The sequence below is a fragment of the Bufo bufo genome, chromosome 1 (genome assembly GCF_905171765.1).
Source record: "Bufo bufo chromosome 1, aBufBuf1.1, whole genome shotgun sequence".
Classification (NCBI taxonomy): Eukaryota; Metazoa; Chordata; class Amphibia; order Anura; family Bufonidae; genus Bufo; species Bufo bufo.
Genome location: NC_053389.1, coordinates 187,695,068 through 187,719,391, shown reverse-complemented (window position 1 = coordinate 187,719,391; position 24,324 = coordinate 187,695,068). Strand labels below are relative to the sequence as shown.

Here is a 24,324-nt window from a genome sequence, read left to right as displayed (position 1 = left end):
ATCTTGGCAAAAGACAACTTTTCCCATTTTTTTATACAAAGTTGGCATTTGACCAAGATATTTATCTCACCCAGCATGGGTATATGTAAAATGACACCCCAAAACACATTCCCCAACTTCTCCTGAGTACGGTGATACCACATGTGTGGCACTTTTTTGCAGCCTAGGTGGGCAAAGGGGCCCACATTCCAAAGAGCACCTTTCGGATTTCACCGGTCATTTTTTACACATTTTGATTTCAAACTACTTACCACACATTTGGGCCCTAGAATGCCAGGGCAGTATAACTACCCCACAAGTGACCCCATTTTGGAAAGAAGACACCCCAAGGTATACGCTGATGGGCATAGTGAGTTCATAGAAGTTTTTATTTTTTGTCACAAGTTAGTGGAATATGAGACTTTGTAAGAAAAAAAAATAAAAAATAAAAAATAAAAAATCATCATTTTCCACTAACTTGTGACAAAAAATAAAAAGTTCTATGAACTCACTATGCCCATCAGTGAATACCTTAGGGTGTCTACTTTTCGAAATGGGGTCATTTGTGGGGTGTTTTTACTGTCTGGGCATTGTAGAACCTCAGGAAACATGACAGGTGCTCAGAAAGTCAGAGCTGCTTCAAAAAGCGGAAATTCACATTTTTGTACCATAGTTTGTAAATGCTATAACTTTTACCCAAACCATTTTTTTTTTTACCCAAACATTTTTTTTTATCAAAGACATGTAGAACAATAAATTTAGAGCAAAATTTATATATGGATGTCGTTTTTTTTGCAAAATTTTACAACTGAAAGTGAAAAATGACATTTTTTTGCAAAAAAATCGTTCAATTTCGATTAATAACAAAAAAAGTAAAAATGTCAGCAGCAATGAAATACCACCAAATGAAAGCTCTATTAGTGAGAAGAAAAGGAGCTAAAATTCATTTGGGTGGTAAGTTGCATGACCGAGCAATAAACCGCTAAAGTTGTGGAGTGCCGATTTGTAAAAAAGGGCCTGGTCTTTAGGGGGGTATAAACCTGTGGTCCTTAAGTGGTTAAGCAGACTGTGATTTTCTATTGTTGGGACTTAGATAAAGATCAGATCACATTTTATGACCAATTTGTGCAGAAATCCATATCATTCCAAAGGGTTCACATATTTTTTCTTGCAACTGTATAAATATATATATATATATATATACACACTCACCTAAAGAATTATTAGGAACACCATACTAATACGGTGTTGGACCCCCTTTTGCCTTCAGAACTGCCTTAATTCTACGTGGCATTGATTCAACAAGGTGCTGATAGCATTCTTTAGAAATGTTGGCCCATATTGATAGGATAGCATCTTGCAGTTGATGGAGATTTGAGGGATGCACATCCAGGGCACGAAGCTCCCGTTCCACCACATCCCAAACATGCTCTATTGGGTTGAGATCTGGTGACTGTGGGGGCCATTTTAGTACAGTGAACTCATTGTCATGTTCAAGAAACCAATTTGAAATGATTCGAGCTTTGTGACATGGTGCATTATCCTGCTGGAAGTAGCCATCAGAGGATGGATACATGTTCTCATTCTGTTTACGCCAAATTCGGACTCTACCATTTGAATGTCTCAACAGAAATCGAGACTCATCAGACCAGGCAACATTTTTCCAGTCTTCAACAGTCCAATTTTGGTGAGCTCGTGCAAATTGTAGCCTCTTTTTCCTATTTGTAGTGGAGATGAGTGGTACCCGGTGGGGTCTTCTGCTGTTGTAGCCCATCCGCCTCAAGGTTGTGCGTGTTGTGGCTTCACAAATGCTTTGCTGCATACCTCGGTTGTAACGAGTGGTTATTTCAGTCAACGTTGCTCTTCTATCAGCTTGAATCAGTCGGCCCATTCTCCTCTGACCTCTAGCATCCACAAGGCATTTTTGCCCACAGGACTGCCGCATACTGGATGTTTTTCCCTTTTCACACCATTCTTTGTAAACCCTAGAAATGGTTGTGCATGAAAATCCCAGTAACTGAGCAGATTGTGAAATACTCCGGCCCGTCTGGCACCAACAACCATGCCACGCTCTAAATTGCTTAAATCACCTTTCTTTCCCATTCTGACATTCAGTTTGGAGTTCAGGAGATTGTCTTGACCAGGACCACCCCCCTAAATGCATTGAAGCAACTGCCATGTGATTGGTTGACTAGATAATTGCATTAATGAGAAATAGAACAGGTGTTCCTAATAATTCTTTAGGTGAGTGTATATATGGTATATGTACTGTTATGCACTGTATGGTGTGCCTACTGTATATATAAGGTGCTAGGTCATCAGATCTTCAAGGCGCCTCACAAGCAACTTGCTGTAGGTTGTCAGAGCATATTGGGAGTTGTAGTTTTACCACAACTGGAGATCCCTCTATTTAAGTGAAAGGTTACATTGGGTGCACTTACAAATTAACAATAGCAGACTGCATTGACTGGCACGAGTTGCCTTGCACACGGGCTATACTGTGACCACATCAGATGGCACTAGAAAGCTACGTAGCCTGGGTAGCTTATGGCTGTGACGCTACAGCCGGTGCATGTGTAGAGGAGGATGATACAGTGGCTGTCAGGATGCACACAGCATCTCCAAGGCTTGTGGGCTGAGCAGCTGCCTCCTCCTCCTCCTCCTCCTCCTCCACAGTGGGGAACTCCTGGGCATGTGACTGCAGGAGTGAAGATGGCAGCTCTGTCTGAACCCTTAGGTCTGGAGAGAGGTAACAGACACAATGCATGTTGCATTGCAGGGGATGGGACTTTGCCTGGAGTAGATGAGTGTAGACAGGGGGAGGGGGAGAGATGAATGGCGTAGATTTACCTTTTTCCTAACAGTCAGGGAAGTGGCTGATTTTCAGAATAACCTTGCATTTACCTTCCCTGGCTTCCTATTGCTGCATTGCTGCTTCTTACGCTGCTGTGAGGCAGAACGTGTAGTAAATGTGGCCTTATAATACTCACTGAGTATTTAGTAATTACCGTACTCGTGTACATTGTAGCCTTCAGTCCTTCACATATTCATGGCGGGGCAGATGCTATGTGCCAAGGGGCTCCAAACACCAGTTCTGCCTTGGCTTGGGATACAGGACTAGGGCAGCTAATTGTACTATCAATGTTTCATTGTTTAAATTATGTTCAAGATGGTAAAGGGTAAAGTAACATGGTAGCATACTGTATGGAGTACAGCATTTCTGTAATGAGATGATACATGTAACAAGTGTCATGGAAAGGGATGGGTGGTTCTTGACCTTTGACTCACCATAGATATGATGATAGATCGATGAATTCATGGATAGATGATTAGATAGATAGATAGATAGATAGATAGCTATGAGATAGAGATAGATAGATAGATAGATAGATAGATAGATAGATAGATAGATAGATAGATAGATAGATAGATAGATAGATAGATAAATAGCTATGAGATAGAGATAGATAGATAGATAGATAGATAGATAGATAGATAGATAGATAGATAGCTATGAGATAAATAGATAGATAGACAGATATGAGATAGATAGATAGACAGATATGAGATCGATAGATAGACAGATATGAGATAGATAGACAGATATGAGATAGATAGATAGATAGATAGATATGAGATAAATAGATAGTTAGATATAAGATAGACAGATAGATAGATAGATAGATAGATAGATAGATAGATATAAGATAGATAGATAGATATAGATAGATATAAGATAGATAGATAGATAGATAGATAGATAGATAGATAGATAGATAGATAGATAGATAGATAGATAGATACTGTAGACAGGTTTGGACTGGCCCAGCGGGGAGCAGGGGAAATCCTCGGTGGGCCCCTGCCTAGTCACAGTCTACATATTAATCTGCAGCGGAAGCCAGCCCCAGCTTTCTGCTGGCAAGCACCGCTACCTGCCTCTTCAATAGGAAGAGCAGAGCTACACAGACATATGGAAGGTGGCAAGATGATCTTGATCATATCGCCACTTAACTTGCCCTGGTGATGCTGGCGGCTGGCACTGCCATCTTTCAGTGGGCGTCAGGACCCGCCTCTTGATACATGTGGTGCGGTGCCTGCGCTTCCTTCTCACTCCCTCACAGAGCCCTGCCGCCCGCCTATATTCTAGAGTCTGCAGAGTACGGCGGCGGGCTTTTACTGTGCTCCTGAGTGTGCAGACGTGCTGGTGGTGCTGCTGTGTCCCCCATGAAACAGAAGCTGCCTGTGACTCAGTGGTGGACATCACAGGCTGCCGCTAGTCCCCCAAGACAGTATAAAATATAGGTAAATTTATAGTTTAATAAAAAATATAATTTCAGATTTTACTGCATTCCCCTCTGGAAATTACAACTCTCAGTATGCCCTGTGAGATGCAAATCTCCAGGACCTGCTGGGAGTTGTAGTTTTCCTGCAACATGCTGGAATTTTATATCACAATTATGATTGCATGCTACAGAAATTTGAATAAATATTGCAAAAAAATATCCCCTCAGGTGAATGCCATAAAAAAAACTATATAAAAATTGTGCCAAAACAAAGTCTAATGCCAAGCAATCTAAAAATTGTATGTACTCCGAAATGGTACCAATCAAACTGTCACCTCATCCTGCAAAAAACAAGCTCCTACATAAGACAATCGCCCCAAAAAATTTAAATAATATGGCTTTCAGAAAATGGTAACACAAAAAGATATTTTTCACTGTGTAAAACTTAAAGGGATTGTCTTATCTCAGACAATGGGGGCATATGGCTTGTCTTATAGATGTGGGTCCGGAGCCCCAGAAGGTGGTGGGTAGACCACCAAGCGGTCTACCCATAATAGAAGTGAATGGGAGCACACCATCCACCGCTCCCATTCACTTCTATAGGCCCGATGGAAATAGCCGAGCCAGCGTAACAATAAATATGTCAACTCTTCCTGCAAAAAAGAAGCCCCTACACAAGATCATTGGCAGAAAAATTAAAAAAAGATATGGCTCTCAGAAATGGAAACATGATTTTTCACACCATTCTTTGTAAACCCTAGAAATGGTTGTGCGTGAAAATCCCAGTAACTGAGCAGATTGTGAAATACTCAGACCGGCCCGTCTGGGACCAACAACCATGCCACGCTCAAAATTGCTTAAATCACCTTTCTTTCCCATTCTGACATTCAGTTTGGAGTTCAGGAGATTGTCTTGACCAGGACCACACCCCTAAATGCATTGAAGCAACTGCCATGTGATTGGTTGACTAGATAATTGCATTAATGAGAAATAGAACAGGTGTTCCTAATAATTCTTTAGGTGAGTGTATATATGGTATATGTACTGTTATGCACTGTATGGTGTGCCTACTGTATATATAAGGTGCTAGGTCATCAGATCTTCAAGGCGCCTCACAAGCAACTTGCTGTAGGTTGTCAGAGCATATTGGGAGTTGTAGTTTTACCACAACTGGAGATCCCTCTATTTAAGTGAAAGGTTACATTGGGTGCACTTACAAATTAACAATAGCAGACTGCATTGACTGGCACGAGTTGCCTTGCACACGGGCTATACTGTGACCACATCAGATGGCACTAGAAAGCTACGTAGCCTGGGTAGCTTATTTAAATAATATGGCTTTCAGAAAATGGTAACACAAAAAGATATTTTTCACTGTGTAAAACTTAAAGGGATTGTCTTATCTCAGACAATGGGGGCATATGGCTTGTCTTATAGATGTGGGTCCGGAGCCCCAGAAGGTGGTGGCTGGAGGACTCCGGTCCGGCCACCACCAAGCGGTCTACCCATAGAAGTGAATGGGAGCACACCATCCACCGCTCCCATTCACTTCTATAGGCCCGATGGAAATAGCCGAGCCAGCGTAACAATAAATATGTCAACTCTTCCTGCAAAAAAGAAGCCCCTACACAAGATCATTGGCAGAAAAATTAAAAAAAGATATGGCTCTCAGAAATGGAAACATGTTTTAAAAAAAAAAATGCTTTATTATGTAAAAAAATAAAAATAGAAATATTGTCAGAGTCTAGTTCACTGTGACACAGGTTACCTTGTTGCACGCTTGAGTAGCTCTTGGGCGTAATGGCTGCGGTGGATGCCGTGTAGGCTGATTACCTGATGAACAAACGAAACGCTCATTCATCGGGTACCGTAATTCGATCGTTCGTGCGCACATAAAAATGATCCTTTACTGGAAGTAGATTGTGCTGTGTAATCACGATCTGCTGCCGGCAAACAACTAGTCAGTATGGGGAAGAACATTGACAGTAGTGATCACTGCTCCCATACAATGGAGATCACTGCATGGAAATACAGCTTTCTCCTCTGTTGAAGAGCAGGCAATTTTCGGGAAGGAACGCTTCCTTCCCAACAATCTCCTGCTCTGTCGCCCTGTGTAAAGGGACCTTAACAGATTAGGTTATCAACTATAATGAGCTGCTTAATGAAAAACAATCTGATATAGAGCAGTGCACAATACCGTTCTGTTTTGCACATTGTATTGTGTGCTAAACTGCAAATATTCATGTGCATGAGCCCGAAAAATGAAGCAATATTTATTTTTGTTGGCTTTAGGGTGGGCCCCTAGGCACCCCAGTCTGACACTGACTGTAGATAGATTAGATAGAGCAGCACAGTGGCTCTGTAGCATTGTTACTTCGCAACACTAAGGTCATGGGTGAAAACCTGGGCAGACAATATGACTGCTGTCTGTGTATACAGTATATAATGAAGCTTTTAAAGTAGCCCAGGATTGTTGATTAGTGTTTCGGGCAGTGGGAAACACTGTGTCAACCAACTGGTTTGACTTTCTGTTAATCCTAAGAGCATTATCCTGCAGTCCGCTGGTTTTTCTCACCCTTCAACGAGGTTGTGCAGGGATTTATATTGATGACCTATTTTCAGGATAGGTCATCAATATCTGACCAGCAGAGGTGCGACACCGATCACATTACACTGCCTGTTGTCTCAGATATTGACCTATACTGAAGATAAGTTATCAGTATACTGTATATTGTCTGCACAACCCATTTAACCCCTATACAGGTATCTGGTTTTCGCTGCAGGGGAGCCACCAGGCTACTACCTCTTGCATAGGGAGAGGAGGGGCCAGGAAGCACAGGCCGCGGCATGCATGAGGGAGAAGCACATGGGATTCTAGCGTCTGGGCCCACTGCGTGAGGGCAGCAGGTCCGGACCAGCGGGGTGAGTGGAGCGGGAACCATGCTCACCTGGCGAAATGGGACAGCGGTGGGCACGGACCGCCAACTTAACAATTGATTGTGTCTAGTATTGGAGCTCATTCCTATTCAAGTGAATTGAGCTGAACTACAATTCCAAACACTGCCCATGGACAATGGTGGCTCTGTTTCTAGAAACCAAAGCGGATCCTTTAAATAATCTGTCTTCTAAATTGTTTATTGAATCCTATTATGAGATTTTCCAGCGCCAAATAAGTTCTTCAATATGCCAAAACTTAACTGACTTAGGTTGGTGTGCAGCACTGTTAGCTAATTCCTTCCTCAATGTTCTTTTAAATTGGTATTCCCGGATTTTACTGTTGAGGGCCTTTCCTCAGAACAGGCCATAAATACCTGATCAGGAGTTTCAGAGTGACTTCACCGCATGGGAGCAGCGATGCAGTTACCAGTGTTGCACAATGGATGGAGCTGTTTAGTTTTGGTGCCAGAGCTACTCTGACACGGCTGCCCCCCGATTAGATATAGATGGTCTATCAGTAGGCTTTCAATAGTACAATTCTAGACTGCCCCTTTAAGGTTCCTAAGGAAAAGCTAGGGAATGTTTTTTTTATATTAAAAGAGTATTGCCCGAACATGATGTGCAAGTGCAAGGGGTGTACAACAGGGTCTTTCCCCCAAAGAAATCCACCAAAAGCTTGTATTTTATTATCAACACTTAAGGAGTATCTGTCACCACATCTACAAATTGCATATATTATTAAGTATCTCTCTTAGCTCTGATGAGGCTGGTGCACATACCTTGAAAATCCATGTCAGAATGGTTGTACAATCCTTTGAAGGTTTCCCTGTCTGATATTAGGGCTCATTCAGACATCCAAAATTGTGGAATGGATGTGGACCCTTTCAATTCAATGGGGCCGCAAAAGATGAGGACAGCACACCGCGTGCTGTCCGCATCCGTACTTCTGCTCCGTGACCCTGCTAAAAAAATAATTACGGACAAGAATAGGCATTTCTATCATAGGCCTGCGGTTCCGTGCCGCAAAATGCAGAACGCACACACCCGGTATCCTTGTTTTGCAGATACGCAATTTGCAGACTGCAAAACGGAGACGGTCGCCTGAATGAGCCCTTAAAATTAGAATTTTACGAGTTCAGAGAGAGCTCAGGAGTCTCTGCTCACCTACAGCTTAATCAACGACCTACTTTTGATGTATCTCACCCCCTGCTGCTGTTTAACTGCTCAACACTGCACAGTACTTCTTGCTTCATAAAAAAACACTAGATGGAGTTAGAAGCTGTAATTCCACACTGAAACTGCTGCTGAAAGACGGGCTGTCTCTCCGATCCAGGGCAATGTGACATTTCAGCAGCAGCAGGAGAGGAGATACACTGAAAGGAGCTTGTCAAGTAGGCTCGTGGGCGCATATTGAGTTTTGCTCATGGATACACAGGATTCATCCACTCATTCAGGTGGAAAAACTTTCAAAAAGTATTACAGTCATTATGACAGAGATTTTCAAAGTAAGGCTACTTTCACACTAGCGTTTCTATTTTCCGGTATTGAGATCCGTCATAGGATCTCAATAGCGGGAAGGGGGGGACACTTCCGTTTTGTCCTCATTCATTGTCAATGGGGACAAAACAGAACTTAACAGAACGGAGTGCTCCGTTTCATTTGGTTGTGTTCTCATCGCGGACAGAATAACGCTGCAAGCTACAAGAGGATCCATTCATAACGGATGCAGATGGTTGTATTATCCGTAACGGAAGCGTTTTTGCTGATCCCTGCCGGATCCAGCAAAAACGCAAATGTGAAAGTAGCCTAAGCACACCAGCCTCATGAGGTCTAAAATCTATTTCATAACATTTGTATTGAGAAATCCATGAGAGATCCTCTTTAAAAATAGTATTTGGAGCCCATCACTTACCACAATGAAGTAAGTCTTCTGCAGTCTTCAAAATGTTCAGGTCACCTTTCCTTGAATTGCAATGGTCAGTTCTCCTCCTCCATAAAAACACAGAACAGACAGGTCACCTTAGAGGGACCGTAGTTGGATTCTGTGGTGACAATCCAATTGAGCAAAATGAAATGATAAAATCACGAGTTCACAAGTGCGCGGCTCGTTATAAAACAGCTCCGACAACTGTACTGTAACCGGCCCTCCAGCGTGTGTCCACCACAAGACCATGGACAGATTTTCATACCCAGGGAGTAAATGGTGAAAGTTCCAACTGAATAACAGCAAACTGCAAGAAATTGATACAGGAAATGTGCTGGAAATCCTATTACTTTTCATTATACAAAAAATAACACTTATTTTTCAGGATACCCCTTTAACCTGTGTAATATTTTATAACAAATACTCACCTGCCCCAGTTCATTTCATGTACCTGTCTACTTTCTAAAGCTGTCCATACACTTTAGGCTACATTCACACGATGCAGACCTATTCATTTCAATGGGTCCGCAAAAAATACGGATAGCACACCGTGTGTTATCCGCATCCATATGTCCGTTCCGTAGCCCTGCAAAAAAGATAGAACATGTCCTATTCTTGTCCGTTTTGCTGACAAGGATAGGCATTGTTTCAATGGATGCCATACGGAATGTCATCCGTTTTTTTTGCGGATCCGCAATTTGCAGACCGCAAAACTCATATGGTCGTGTGAAAGTAGCCTTAGATAGTTGCTCGGCCAACACCTATTTCTCTTGACTAGAAAAGCATGCAGGTGTTTTCAATGGGGGAAGGCGTTGCCAGACTCCTCAGACAGTTGTGTGCTGTATCTCCACTCAAAATAAAAGGATAAGCATGTTCAAGATGGTAGGCCAGCCTCATCGAAATCAGGACTTTCATCTGAGGCTACTTTCACACTCGCGTTTTGGGCGGATCCGTCATGGATATGCAAAAACGGATCCGTTACAATAATACAACCGAATGCATCCGTCATTAACGGATCCGTTTGTATAATCTGTAACATACCCAAGACGGATCCGTCATGAACTCTATTGAAAGTCAATTGGAGACGGATCCGTTTTCTATTGTGTCAGAGAAAACGGATCCGTCCCTATAGACTTACATTGTGTGTCAGGACGGATCCGTTTGTCTCAGTTTCGTCAAGCGGACAGCAAAACGCTGCAGGCAGTGTATTGGTATCCGCCTCCAGAGCGGAGGAGACTGAACGGAGGCAAACTGATGAGTTCTGAGCGGATCCTTATCCATTCAGAATGCATTAGGGCTAAAACTGATCAGTTTTGGACCGCTTGTGAGAGCCCATGACGGATCTCACACACGGAAAGCCAAAACGCCAGTGTGAAAGTAGCCTTATAATGTGTATGGAGGCTCTCTCTATGTATCTACTATGTATCTATGGAGGATCTATCTATCTACGGTATCTATCGATCTCTATCACCCAGATGTGTAATATTTGGCCCTTTCTTCAATTCCTAGATGGTACTGAAACATGCTGACATAGCTTTTGAAGTCTCTAGGACACGGCACACGTGATAAATGAAATATTTGAAGTGTATAATGCTATAATGGAGATTTTCATCAGTCTTTTTGTACTTTCAGAGTTTTCCCATTTCATAATTAAAGGAAATCAGTCACCGGGATAATCGCTATTGAAGTAAAGCCGTAGCCTAATAGCACTTAGTACCTTATTTCCAGATGGGCCTTTGTTTCAGCAATAGATGTTTTTTATCCTCTGAAAATCCAGTGTATTTGTTATGCAAATGAGCCAGTAATGTGCCCATAGGGGCGTCACTCTTGCAGGAAGGAGCCCAGGCACGCCCCCTGCCACAATGTGTCCACCCACCCCTCCTACTTCACATTCAAGCCATAACTCTGCCCCCCTTTTCCCTGCTCCCAGCATGAGGGCGGCTTGGGCACTAGTTGGGCACCTTACTGGCTCATTTGCATACCAAATAAACTGGATTTTAGTGAGGGCAGCATAAAGTTGATGACAGGTTCCCTTTAAGTAAACCACATCCACCAATCACAGCAAAGCTGTATTTTTGTAGTGAAGTAGTGGTAGAAATTTTCTGCTGTACTACTGCTTGTATTTTTGAGATTTTCACTGATCTTTTTATGTCTTTTAGATGTATCCCGTGCAATTGAGCTGCTGGAGAGACTGCAACGCAGTGGAGAAGTTCCATCACAGAAACTACAAGCCCTGCAACGTGTTCTGCAGAGCAAGTTCTGTTCTGCCATACGAGAGGTCAGCCCCAACACTAAAATTGCATACAACAGAATATGGGATCAAATCTGCTTAAAATGACAGAAAAAAAGCTATCTATATACTGATTCAAGGGTAGATGCGTAGCATGTAGAAAAGCAAAGCTTGTGTATTCTGGCTGAAATATCAACTAGTTTTTGTTATTTTTACAGGATGCAGTCTGGCCTTGTGATATTGGGGAGAACGAGGTGTTAGATCTTTATGTAGGATGGTGTGAGACAGTCTGTCTGTCCTAAAAGTATGGGCGGAACCAAAAGGCTGTAAACTACATGTAACTGTGCGACAAGCACTCTGAAGAAGCCTTAGGCTACGTTCACATCTGCATCTTCCTTTCTGGTTTTGTGATCCATCAGATTATCTCAAAACGGAAGGAAAACGCATCCGTTTTAATAATACAACCGTCAACCGGCCGCATACGGTTGTATTAGATTGAAAATGGACATGCCGATTCAGGCATCAAATACCATTGTAAGTCAACGGGCGCTGTATCCGGCATGTTCAGTTTCCCATGATGCACACAAAAACGCTGCTTGTAGCATTTTTGTGCCCGGCATGGGAACGCTGCAAAATGGAACGGAATGCATCCTGGTGCACTGCCTTCAGGTTTGTTCTTTTGTGTCCCCATTGACAATAATTGGGGACAAAACTAAAGCGTTTCCCTGCGGTTTTGAGATCCTCTGACGGATCTCAAAACCAAAAAGAAAAAACACAGATGTGACCACCTCAGTCACCACCTCATGGATGTTAGATGTGTGAGTGGCTGCTCATCAGTAGTTTGTACCTGTTCAACTCTTTCGCACCCCCCCCCCAAATAAAAAAAATTACTCGTTGTTGAATTTTGACCTTCTTGTATTTGGAACAGCAAAATGCCACAATATATTATATTTGAATAATTTCCCAATTTGTCTGGGAATCTCCCAAAATAAGCAGAGTCCTTCTCCTGTAGAAGAGGCAAGTCTCCTGTATAGCCAGAAATCTCTCTGGCAGAAGAACTCTTATACTGACCACTCTGCCTGATGAGTAACAAGATGTCTCAGTGGTTAGCACTTATGCCTGGCAGCACTGGAGTCCTAGGTTTGATTCTGACCAAGGACAGCATCTGCATGGAGTTTGTATGTTCTCCCTGTATTTGCATGGGTTTGCTCCATTTTTCTCTTATACTTCAAAGACATACTGATAGGGAACTTACATTGTGAGCTCCATTGCGAACAGTGAGTGATGATGATGTCTGCAAAGCACTGCGGAATATGTCAGCGCTATATATGTGAGAAAAATAAATAAATTGAACGCCTTCGTCCTGCTCATCTCTGCAACAGAGGAGGCACTCTGACTGGTCAGTGTCTACTGGTTCATTCTAGCTGTTGACTTTCTTTAGGAGCACTCTGGATGGTCTCTGTCTATTGCGGAACTCTGGCTGGCCAAAGTCCATTGGGCTACTCAATTCCGTATTTCTGTTCCTATGCTGGAACAGAAAACCGGAATTTCAACAAATATGTGAGCCTAGGATAAGGCAAGTATTCTGCAAGTAATAATGGAGGTGTAAAGCCCTACTCCATCTAACTGCCCCATCATGTCCTTCAAAGATTCTGAATTAATGTGTCTTGTTCTGTTTTCGTCTGAAAATAGGGTACTATTGGTTAAAAGGCTTGTTGTCACTTCAGCAAATGGCATTTATCACGTAGAGAAAGTTAATACAAGGCACTTACTAATGTATTGTTATTATCCATATTGCTTCTTTTGCTGGCTAGACAAATTTTTCCATCATATTACACTCTTCTCATTTCCATGGTTACGACCACCCTGCAGTCCAGCATTGGTGGCCGTGCTTGCACACTATAGGAAAAAGCACCCGCCTGTGTACGCTCCTATGGTCCCATCCACCAGAGAGGCCAGGGCTTTTTTTTGGAGTATGCAAGCATGGCCACCGCTGATGGATTGCAGGGTGGTCGTAACCATGGAAATGAGACGTGTATAATGCAATGGAAAAATGAATCCAGCCAGCAAAGGAAGCAATATAGATAATAACAATATATTAGGATGTGCCTTGTATTAACTTTCTCTACATGATAAATGCCATTTGCTGAAGTGACACAACCCTTTAAATTGCAGATTACAGGCTAGTTCTAGTTCAAATGAGATTCTATTATTTTTGTGCTGTTTAATCTAAATCATATGTAAAGTCCTGTCTAAAGCCCACACGCCGGGAAAGATATAAGTGAGGGACATGAACATGTGGAGTCACTGTGAGTAGAAATACATGGCGGCAAAAACAATAATAAATTACTAATAGGCCCCTTTCACACGGGCGAGAATTCGAAAATAGAAAGAAGGCTCCAGCACCAAGCGTAGACGTTTCAACAATCCCCATCTTTATTCATGAATAAAGATCGGGATTGTTGAAACGTCTACGCTTGGTGCTGGAGCCTCCTTCTATTTTTGTGGATCTACATTGAGGACTGGCTTGAGTCCGCTCCGTGCACCGTCACATAGGACACTGGAGGTGAGCTGGCTGTTACCCTTCTTTTTTCCATGAACGCATAGCACCCGCACTGAATCTGGACGCATTCACTTCAATGGGGTTGTGCAGATGAGCGGTGATTTTCACGCATCACTTGTGCATTGCGTTAAAATCGCAGCATGTTCTATATTCAGCGTTTTTCACTCAACGCAGGCCCCATAGAAATGAAAGGGGCTGCGTGAAAATCGCATAGCATCCGCAAGCAAGTGCGGATGCAATGAGATTTTCACGGATTGTTGCTAAGAGATGATGTTAGTAAATTGATTAAAGTCAATTTACTGTATAATTTTCCATTATAACATGGTTATAAAGGAAATAATAGCATTCTTAATACAGAATGCTTAGTAAAATGTTGCTTGAGGGGTTAAAAAATAATAACAATTAACTCACCTCATCCACTTGATCGCACAGCCGGCATCATCTTCTTTCTTCTTCTTTGAGGACCTGCAAAAGGACCTTTGATGACATAATCAGGCTCACCACGTGGTGACGTCAGTGCAGGTCCTGCTGAATGAAGGATCTTCTATGTTCATTCAGCAGGATCTCCACTGACGTCACCGCGCTCACCACGTGGTGAGCTCGATTACGTAATCAAAGGTCCTTTTGCAGGTCCTCAAAGAAGAAGAAAGAAGACGATGCTGGCTGCGCAAATCAGTACGGGCATCTACCTTGTCACTGCCACACGCAGGATGGGACTGTAGCTGGGCCATGGATATCAACACATGGAGAGCTTAGTATTTTGTTGGAAGCGATTGATTACCGCTATCTTGTGTGTTTGGTTGTCTTATTAAGCCGTTAATCGACCTGAACCCTTGATTACTTGGCTACTGTTGTTGTTTGTGGATATAACTGTTCCCTGATGATTTGGCTGAGTGCCATTGAAACGCGTCGGGACGAGCCTTTGGAATCATATGTATGTACCCTTGCTGTGTGTTTTCCCTGCTGGGCAGTCATCACCGAATTAAAAAGGGACACCCAGGGACATGCAGAGAGGGTTGAAATGAGAGTTAGATATAGGGAATTATAGGGGAAGAGACCCAGTATCTGTCTCCCTCTCAATTTATATCCCTATTTTTCTAACTCACCCTCGGAGCATTACTGTATAACTGCACACTTGCTTATACTTTCACCATTCGGTTTATGCGTGGTTACTGATGCATGCATGTTTTAACTTGTTTATATGCTATGGGCCTACTATAATAGGAGTGACTATTAAAAGTTAAGTTTTAAGGTTACCCTTTATTTCAAGTTATATATCTCATAAAGGAAACCGGTTCTTGGCAATAACCAAAGACAATTACCTTTCCCAACTGGTTCAGGACCAGACTAGAGGGACGGCCATACTGGACTTAGTATTAACCAATAGACCTGACAGAACAACAGATGTGCAGGTCGGGGAACACCTGGGAAATAGTGACCATAAAGTAATAACCTTCCAATTATTATTTAAAAGAGTGTTTCTTCAGGGAGGAACAAAAATAGCAAACTTCAAAAAAGCTAAATTTAGCCAACTAAGAGAGGCCATAGGCTAAACTAACTGGGACAATGTCCTCAAAAATAAAAATACAGCCACAAAATGGGATATTTTTAAAAGCATCCTAAAATCTAATTGTGAGAGGTACTAACCTTATGGGAATAAAAGGTTAAGGAACAAGAAAAAACCAATGTGAATAAATAGAACTGTAAAGAAAGCAATAAATGACAAAAAGAAAGCATTTAAATCAATAAAACAGCACTGAAAAACTATAAGGAAAAAAATAGAATTTGTAAAAAACAAATAAAAGCAGCCAAACTAGAGACCGGGAGATTAATTGCCAAAGAGAGCAAAACTAACCCTAAAATGTTTTTCAATTATATAAATGGTAAAAAGTAAAAATCTGAGGGTGTCGGCCCTCTACAGAGTAATGAGGGGGGAGTTGCAGAGAGAGATGAGGAGAAAGCAAAGCTATTAAATGTTTTTTTCTCCACTGTATTCACTGAAGAAAATAAACTGTCAGATGAAATGCAGAATGTAAAAGTTAATTCCACATTAAAAGTGCCCTGTTTGACCCAGTAAAAAGGGGCGTCTTAAAAAGATTAAAATAGACAAATCGCCAGGACCAGATGGCATACACCCCCATATCCTAAGAGAATTAAGTAATGTCATAGCCAGACCCTTATTTCTGATATTTAAGGACTCTATACTGACAGGGAGTGTTCCACAGGATTGGCACATAGAAAATGTAGTGCCAATATTCAAAAAGGGTCCAAAAACAGAGCCCGGAAACTATAGGCCGGTAAGTTTAATATTTGTCGTGGATAAACTGTTTGAAGGTTTTCTAAGAGATGCTTTCTTGGAGTACCTCAATGAAAATAAGCAAATACCGCCGTATCAGCATGGCTTCATGAGGGATCGGTCATGTCAAACTAATTTAATCAGTTTCTATGAGGAGGTAAGTTCTAGACTTGACAGCGGCGAATCAATGGATGTTGTATATCTGGACTTCTCCAAAGCATTTGACACTGTACCGCATAAAAGGTTAGTATATAAAATGAGAATGCTTGGACTGGGAGAAAATGTCTGTATGTGGGTAAGTAACTGGCTCAGTGATAGAAAACAGAGGGTGGTTATTAACGGTACACACTCAGATTGGGTCACCGTCACTAGTAGGGTACCTCAGGGGTCAGTATTGGGCCCTATTCTCTTCAATATATTTATTAATGATCTTGTAGAAGGCTTGCACAGTAAAATATAAATTTTTGCAGATGACACTAAACTATGCAAAGTAATTGACACTGAAGAGGACAGTATACTGCTACAGATGGATCTGGATAGATTGGGGGCTTGGGCAGATAAGTGGCAGATGAGGTTTAACACTGACAAATGTTAGGTTATGCACATGGGAAGGAATAATGCAAGTCACCCGTACATAATAAATGGTAAAACACTGGGTAACACTGACATGGAAAAGGACCTAGGAATTTTAGTGAACAGTAAACTAAGCTGTAGAAACCAGTGTAAGGCAGCTGCTGCCAAGGCCAATAAGATAATGGGTTGCATCAAAAGGGGCATAGATGACCGTGATGAGAACATAGTCCTACCACTTTACAAATCACTAGTCAGACCACACATGGAGTACTGTGTACAGTTCTGGGCTCCTGTGAACAAGGCAGACATAGCAGAGCTGGAGAGGGTACAGAGGAGGGCAACTAAAGTAATAACTGGAATGGGGGGACTACAGTACCCTGAAAGATTATCAACATTAGGGTTATTCACTTTAGAAAAAAGACAACTGAGGGGAGATCTAATTACTATGTATAAATATATCAGGGGTCAGTACAGAGATCTCTCCCATCACCTACAGTATTCATCCCCAGGACTGTAACTGTGACAAAGGGACATCCTCTGCGTCTGGAGGAAAGAAGGTTTGTACACAAACAGAGGAGGATTCTTTACAGTAAGAGCAGTGAGACTATGGAACTCTCTGCCTGAGGAGGTGGTGATGGTAAGTTCACTAAAAGAGTTCAAGAGGGGCCTGGATGTATTTCTGGAGTGTAATAATATTACAGTTATTCTGATTGCCTGATTGGAGTCGGGAAGAAATTTTCTTCCCCTTAAGTGGGTAAAATTGGCTTCTACCTCACAGTTATTTTTTTTTTGCCTTTCTCTGGATCAACTTGCAGGATAACAGGCCGAACTGGATGGACAAATGTCTTTTTTCGGCCTTATATACTATGTTACTATGTATTTTCTGCACGGTATGTTGACATTTACATCATTATGTGTGCATATGATACATACAAATCAATAGTTGCAGATACATTTTGACTTTCTTGAATGTATAACTTGTTCTTCTTTCTGTATTCACTCCATGCAGGTGTATGAGCAGTTATATGATACCCTAGATATCCCAGGTAATGCTGAAATAAGGGCACATGCCACTGCCAAGGTGAGTTGCCATTTAGTATTATGCCAACTCATATTTCTAATCTTCTCTTTTCTGGCAACAATTATGAAAGTTTCCCTACACGCATTTGTTAACGATGTGTTACTGACTCCTTACATTTTGTACAGGGAAAGCCTGTCATTAATTAATGAAATTCTGCAGCACAAGTAAGTCCTCTCAGTGGTTACCAGCTTTCTCTATATCAGTAGGTATACTAAGACAGCTGCCATTTGCATCCATATATTAAAAGGGTTGTCAGATGAAAAATATTCTACAGTTTTCATACCACCTGGATCTGAATTCTTTGGAATTGCATGTAATTAAAAATTCTGTATAGCCACTGAGTTATTCAATAACATGTATCTGCATAGAGCCATCTGCTGTTTGTTCTTTTTCTTATTTGTTTGTCCTGCTCAATGTGAAGGCCGCACATGCTCAGTTTCATTCTTCTACTGCCTCCTGAGCTGTGATAGGGAGAGCATAGACATGCCCCCTTAGCTGCTGCAGAAAAGACACTCCCCTTGAGCTGTCAGCTTGATATAAATCTAACAGAGCAATGAATGGGGAGATCTCTGGATCAATACTGGGATGGTTCTAGCTTTGCTAGAAAGAGATTGTCATGTAGTTTATGATGTCTGATTATCATTTTTCATATTAGTCATGGGATAACCCCTTTAATGTGTTTTGTGTGGTAATGCACTTTAAGAAGACCTGTATTGTATGTTCAAGTATTGTAGTCATACTTTGGTTTTTGTGCACGAGGGAGCTTAAAAAACAGAGCAACACTGGCATACCTGAGTATTGGAAGATATATTGGTGGCTTAGGTTCTCACAGGTCAAGGAGAAGACAACTGCATTTGAAGCTGATTTTGAAGTCACTCACTTGCCTCTAGAATCTATTTCTTATGGGATGGTTCATAAATATCCTATTAGAACTTTGATGCTATATCTTGTGTATGTGATGATAACAGCATTGCTACAATGCATTTAAGAATGTTTATTGACATGTTATACACATGTGGACAAAATTGTTGGTACTCTTCCATTAAAAAAAAGAGAAACCCACAATGGTCACTGAAAAGACTTGAAGCTGTCAAAAGTAATCATAAAAATTTACAGAAAAGCAACCAATGAAATGCTTTTGAATTGTGGTTCAACAGAATAATTTGTAAAAAAAAAAAAACTAATGAAACTGGCCTGGAAAAAAATTATAGTGCCCTTAACTTAATATTTTTTTTGCACAACCTTTTGAGGCAATCACTGCAATCAAGTGATTTCTGTAACTCTTAATGAGACTTCCGCAACTGTCCACAGGTATTTTGGCCCCCTCCTCATTAGCAAACTGCTCTAGCTATCTCAGGTTTTAAGGGTGCCTTCTCCAGACTGCATGTTTCAGTTCTTCCACAGATGTTCAGGATTTCGATCAGGGCTCATAGAAGACCACTTCAGCTATTTTTTTTATGTTTTTAGCTGTGTGTTTTTGGTCATTATCCTGTTGGAGGACCCATGACCTGCAACTGAGAAACAGCTCTCTCCATGTTTCACACAGATATATGAACAAATATATGTCACTTTTGTGGCGTATATCTGGCACAGATTCTGTCGCACGCCATGTTGCACCAGAATCTGTGTCTTTTTCCCTGCTCATGCCAGGTCTAAAAAAGGTCGTGTGGCGCGGGCTGGGAAGGGGATAGGTCGGCAGGCCCATCTCCTGCATCACTTTCTATCTATGCCTGGTTTAGGCGTCTCTACATAACTTCAGCCATCTGCCACCAGTGCAGGGGCTAAAACGCCAGTCTTAATGTAGAGGGAAGGGTGAGATTTGAATATATATACATGTGTATGTATGCCTAATATAGGTCCGGAGATGTTTAGCATTACAAAGATAGGGGAACAAAGCACCCCTCCCCGCCTGTAAGGGAGCGCCAGGACGCGCGTGCTGGTGCGGTGACATCATATCACCGCACCAGTGCACATGGACTTGCCTGCTCGGGAGCGAGCGCCGCCGGATTTAAATAGTCTGGCGGCTCTGCTCTCTGCAGTTGAGCTGAGCAGCCCCCAAGAGAGAATCATCCCCTGCAAGAGGAGCATCAGCGAGAATCAACCCCAGGACAACAAGCATTAACCCCTGGAGGGCGAGCAATTAACCCCTGGATGGCTGAGTACCCTATACCACCAACGAATTAACCCCTGCTTTATTATAACCCTATACCACCAACAAACCCTTTGTTTATTACTTTATACCACCAACGACCTTTATTCCCTGCATTAACCCTTTATTACATACCCTGCCCTGCATTATCCCTGAAAACCCTATTAACCCCTTATACCCTGCCTCACAATATTAACCCCTGAACCACCAATAACCCTTGCCATAATATCATTATCCCTGTAACCCCTGCAATATTGTATTAACCCCTTCAGTGCTCCCCTGCAGTGCCATTCCCACTGCCACCAATTTACCCCAGATTCCTGGCCTGCATTAACCCTTGCAGTGCCACCATTACCCCTGATTGTGTTTAACCCCTTGTTTTCCCCATAGGGACAGTGTATAGCCAGGTGGGTGGGAGCTGCTGCGTGTATTTAAGTGTGTTATTTAGATAGTTTGTGGGGTGGAATTGTAGTTGGGAGTGTGTTGTGTTAGTGTAGTTTAGGTGTATTGTAGCGTTGTTACTGTATAGTGGTGTATGTCTATACGTAAATATATATTTATAACCATTTATATAAATATATATAGATATAGTGGAATTTATAGACTGTAGACATGTATTTGTCAAAAAAAATCCTTTTATTGTTTAAAATACAGTTTATGGTCATTTGTAGTCGCCGCCGTAACATAGTGCACGTAGTTCAGGAAAGGCATAGCAACAAGGAAGTTAGTTAGTATTTAAAGTATAAATAGGCAGAGTTATTAATAGACGACTCATGCCTATTTATGAATATTAATATTAACAAAATATTAATAATTAATATTTCCCTTTTACACTTAATAAATGTGCCCCTAAGTTCAGATGATGTGACTTGCCAAAAAGCTGCATTGTTGTCTCCTCTGTCCAACTGACATTTTCCCATAATCTTTGTGGCTTGTCAATATGTATTTGGGCAAATTCCAGTCTGAAGTATTTATGATTTGCTTTCAACAGTGGTTTTCTCCTTGGTTGTCCACTTTGGCTAAAACAGCGATGGCTGGTGCAATCTGACACTGATGTACCTTGACCTTGGAGTTCACCTCTAATCTCTTTAGAAGTTATTCTGAGCTCTTTACCATTTGTATTATCGTCTCTTCAATTTGTCATCAATTTTACTCTTGTGGCCACATCCAGGGAGGTTAGCTACGGTCCCGTAGACCTTAGACTCCTGAATTATATGTTCAACTGTAGTAACAGGAACATCAAGCTGTTTGGAGATGGTCTTATTTACTTTACCTTTAACATGTTTGTCTATAATTTTCTTTCTAATCTCCTGAGACAACTCTCTCCTTAGCTTTCTTTGGTCCATGTTCAGTGTGGTACCCACCATGATACCAAACAGCACAGCGACTAATTTTCACTAATTTTAGCTAATTTTCATTAGACGGACTGACTGATTACAAGTTTGAAAGACACTTGTGATGCTAAATACAGGACACCTTAGTTTAACATGTTCCTATGGTCAAATCTTTTCTAGGGGTGCCATTATTTTTGTCCAGACCAGTTTCATTAGTATGTTTTTCAATTCAAAAGCAATGTCTGGTTTTTATTAGAGTTTTCAGTAAATTTGTATTTATTATTCCATTTGTCAGTTTCAAGTTATTTCAGTGACCATTGTGGGTTTTTCTTTCTTGAATGGAAGGGTACCAACAATTTTGTACACGCGTGTATATGGATGGAAGCTAATCCTTCAATCCAGGCTAGGATCCAACAAGATAAGGGCCTCAGCCCTGAGGCTCCAAAATTACATCGAAGATAGCATAGCTATAGAATAACTTTTAAAATGATAGGCTTAGATACAGTATACTGTCTTACTGCCTCAAGCTGCATAGTTTGCTGACCCTCTTAGTGCACCACATAGCAATAAGGCACCACACACTATAATGGGTTCTTAATACCCCCATAGTAGTAGTACCCCTATTTGTGTCCCAAACAGCAACAGTGCCACCCACACAATAATAGTGCACAACACTGTAAAAATGGCCCCCTATAGTAGTAGTCCCAAGAAGTCATATTGCCCCCAAACAGTAACGGTGCTCCTTACAAAGTAGTGTACCCTTAGTTCTTCCACAGTAACAATAACCCACTCAGTTGTGATGCCAGCTTAGTACCCTCCACAATATAATTGCACATTTTTAGTTTCCTCACTCTGTACTGGTCTCTCCTGAGTGCCCCCTATTCAGTAATGGTGCCTCACTCAGTATTGGTGGCCCCTTTGTACCCTTCCAATCTCTAACGTTGCCCCTTACAGCACCCAATCAGTAATTGTGCCACTTAGTGCTGACAGTTAATTATGGTGCCCCCTTGGTGCCCTACACTGAGTAATGTCCACTGAGTGCTCTCCTCTCAGTAATGGTGCACCTCTAGTGTCCCACACCAAGTAATGGTGCCTCCTCTGTGTCAGCCTGTTATGGTGCCCCCTTTACCCACCCTACACACAGGAATGGTGCCAGAACTAAATGATACAAAATCAATACCTCCCAACAAAAATACCTGCTCATTGTCTGTCTTCAGGTCTGCAGCCTGTGGGATGCCAGCATGGGATCCCTGTGCCAGCTGCCATGTTTTCATGATTTCATAATGCTGGCCTATGAGGGAGACCCATTGCAGAAACAGGACAGCAGAGTTGAGAGATGCCAGCATCTTGCTCAGCCATGGTATTAAATGGTATTTGTTTAGATACCCCTGTTTCAGCTTCTGACAGTAGTATTCAAAATTGTAAGTAAAAGTTGAGCTCTTATGCAAAGTTTGCATCAAGGCCTAGCAGTTTCAAGTTACTCATGATAGCAAGGGCAGCATAAAATGCCATTCCCTTACGTCCTCAACAGCAGCACAGATGGGGTTAACTGCCCCTGTGGACTGGTAGGACCGGCAGAATTTTAATGAGCCCAAGAACCAATAAACGATCTTCAGCTCCCAGAAAGGGAGGAGATCACCCCCCAGCTCACCGTGTTTTTTTCTGTCCTCTGGACAGGTGGACTGGCGTGTCGCTCCCTCTCTGGGAGCTGAAGATTTCTTAGGGGTTCTTTTCCCCTCCTTAAGCTTAGCTCGCTTTCTATGGATCTCAGTGCCTTTATTTTAGGCCTGATCATGGCGATTTCGGTCTGGGGTACCGTCGGGGAGGGGGGCGTCCCCTCCCCTCTTCTCTCATCATCTGTAGACGGTGCTCCGTCCCTCCGTTACCGCATGTGTGCGGCGCTATGGGCGCCGCCATTTTCCGGAAGTGACGCGCCCTAGGTGCGCTACGTCACTTCCGGTTTTCCGAAGCGTTGCGGTGATGTATAAAACTCACCTTTCTTTTCAACTGGCTCCCTAGAAGGACATCCTGGACTTAGGATTAGTCTGGGGAGACAATTTTCGTATAGGTAGAGCCAGTATAGGCTCTGGTTTTTCTACAAGAGAAAAAAAAAAAAAAAAGGGAGTGGTGCTGATCTCGTTTCAGGAACCCGCCCATTGGGCGGGGCTTCCTCCTTTTAAGCGCCCAGAGCCCATCAGTCAGTGCTCTGGTTGCGTTGCTTTCACAAGTTAGCTCCAGAGCTCTCCTGTGCTTTGTGATATTCCTGCAGTATTGCTTTGCTTGGGTTTTGTACTTCCTCTTCTTTGTACTTCCTCTTCTAGTGCTGGTGGGCCCCCTTAAGGTCTGGTTTTCTCCACCTCCTGATATTGTAGGTGTTATGACCTGTTTTGTTTCTTCCATTACAGACTATGGCTTCCCCTAAGGAGCAGGATCAGCGGAAGGCTGGGGCCAAGAGGAAGCATTTGGCATGTTACGAATGTAACACACCCCTAGATGACAGCTGTCCTTACTCCAGATGTGAGAGTTGTCGCACAGCATCCACGGAACCCACGATGCAGGAGATGTTCCAATGGACCAAGACATACGTGGATGATTCCATCAAGGGAGTAGTTCAGCTGCTTAATGAGAGGCTACCAGGTCCCTCTCAGACTCCCATGGAGGTGGTCGCACCGGTCGAAAGACCTACCCCCTATTCAGTGGGGTCTTCTTCTTCTGAGGAAGAAGAATCTACTTCTTGCTTTTTCTCTCCAGAAAAGACGCAGAAGTTACTCAAGTCCATCAGGTCGGGGGACCAGGATGTTGACATGGGGGAGTCCTCCGATCCCGCCGGTTGGACACAGCGTGTCTTTAGAGCGGATGAGACCCTCCTCTCTGTGATGCGCACAGAGTGGAAAAAGCCTGAGAAGGGTCCAGTGCTTACCAGAAAATTCAGACTCATGTACCCGATGGCTAAACCCTTGGTGGAATCGTGGGGT

General features: G+C 42.4%; 1 protein-coding gene across 1 annotated transcript in view; it reads left to right on the top strand.

The window, feature by feature from the left end:
- Positions 1 to 2,663: 2,663 nt before the first annotated feature.
- The window catches only part of LIN7B (lin-7 homolog B, crumbs cell polarity complex component), a 45,172-nt gene continuing 23,511 nt past the window's right edge, over positions 2,664 to 24,324 (top strand). Inside the window, exons 1-3 of the mRNA XM_040433518.1 lie at positions 2,664 to 2,728; positions 11,283 to 11,401; positions 17,795 to 17,866. Coding sequence (XP_040289452.1) covers positions 2,692 to 2,728; positions 11,283 to 11,401; positions 17,795 to 17,866 — 228 coding nt within the window. The 5' untranslated portion in view covers positions 2,664 to 2,691. The remainder of the gene's footprint in view (positions 2,729 to 11,282; positions 11,402 to 17,794; positions 17,867 to 24,324) is intronic.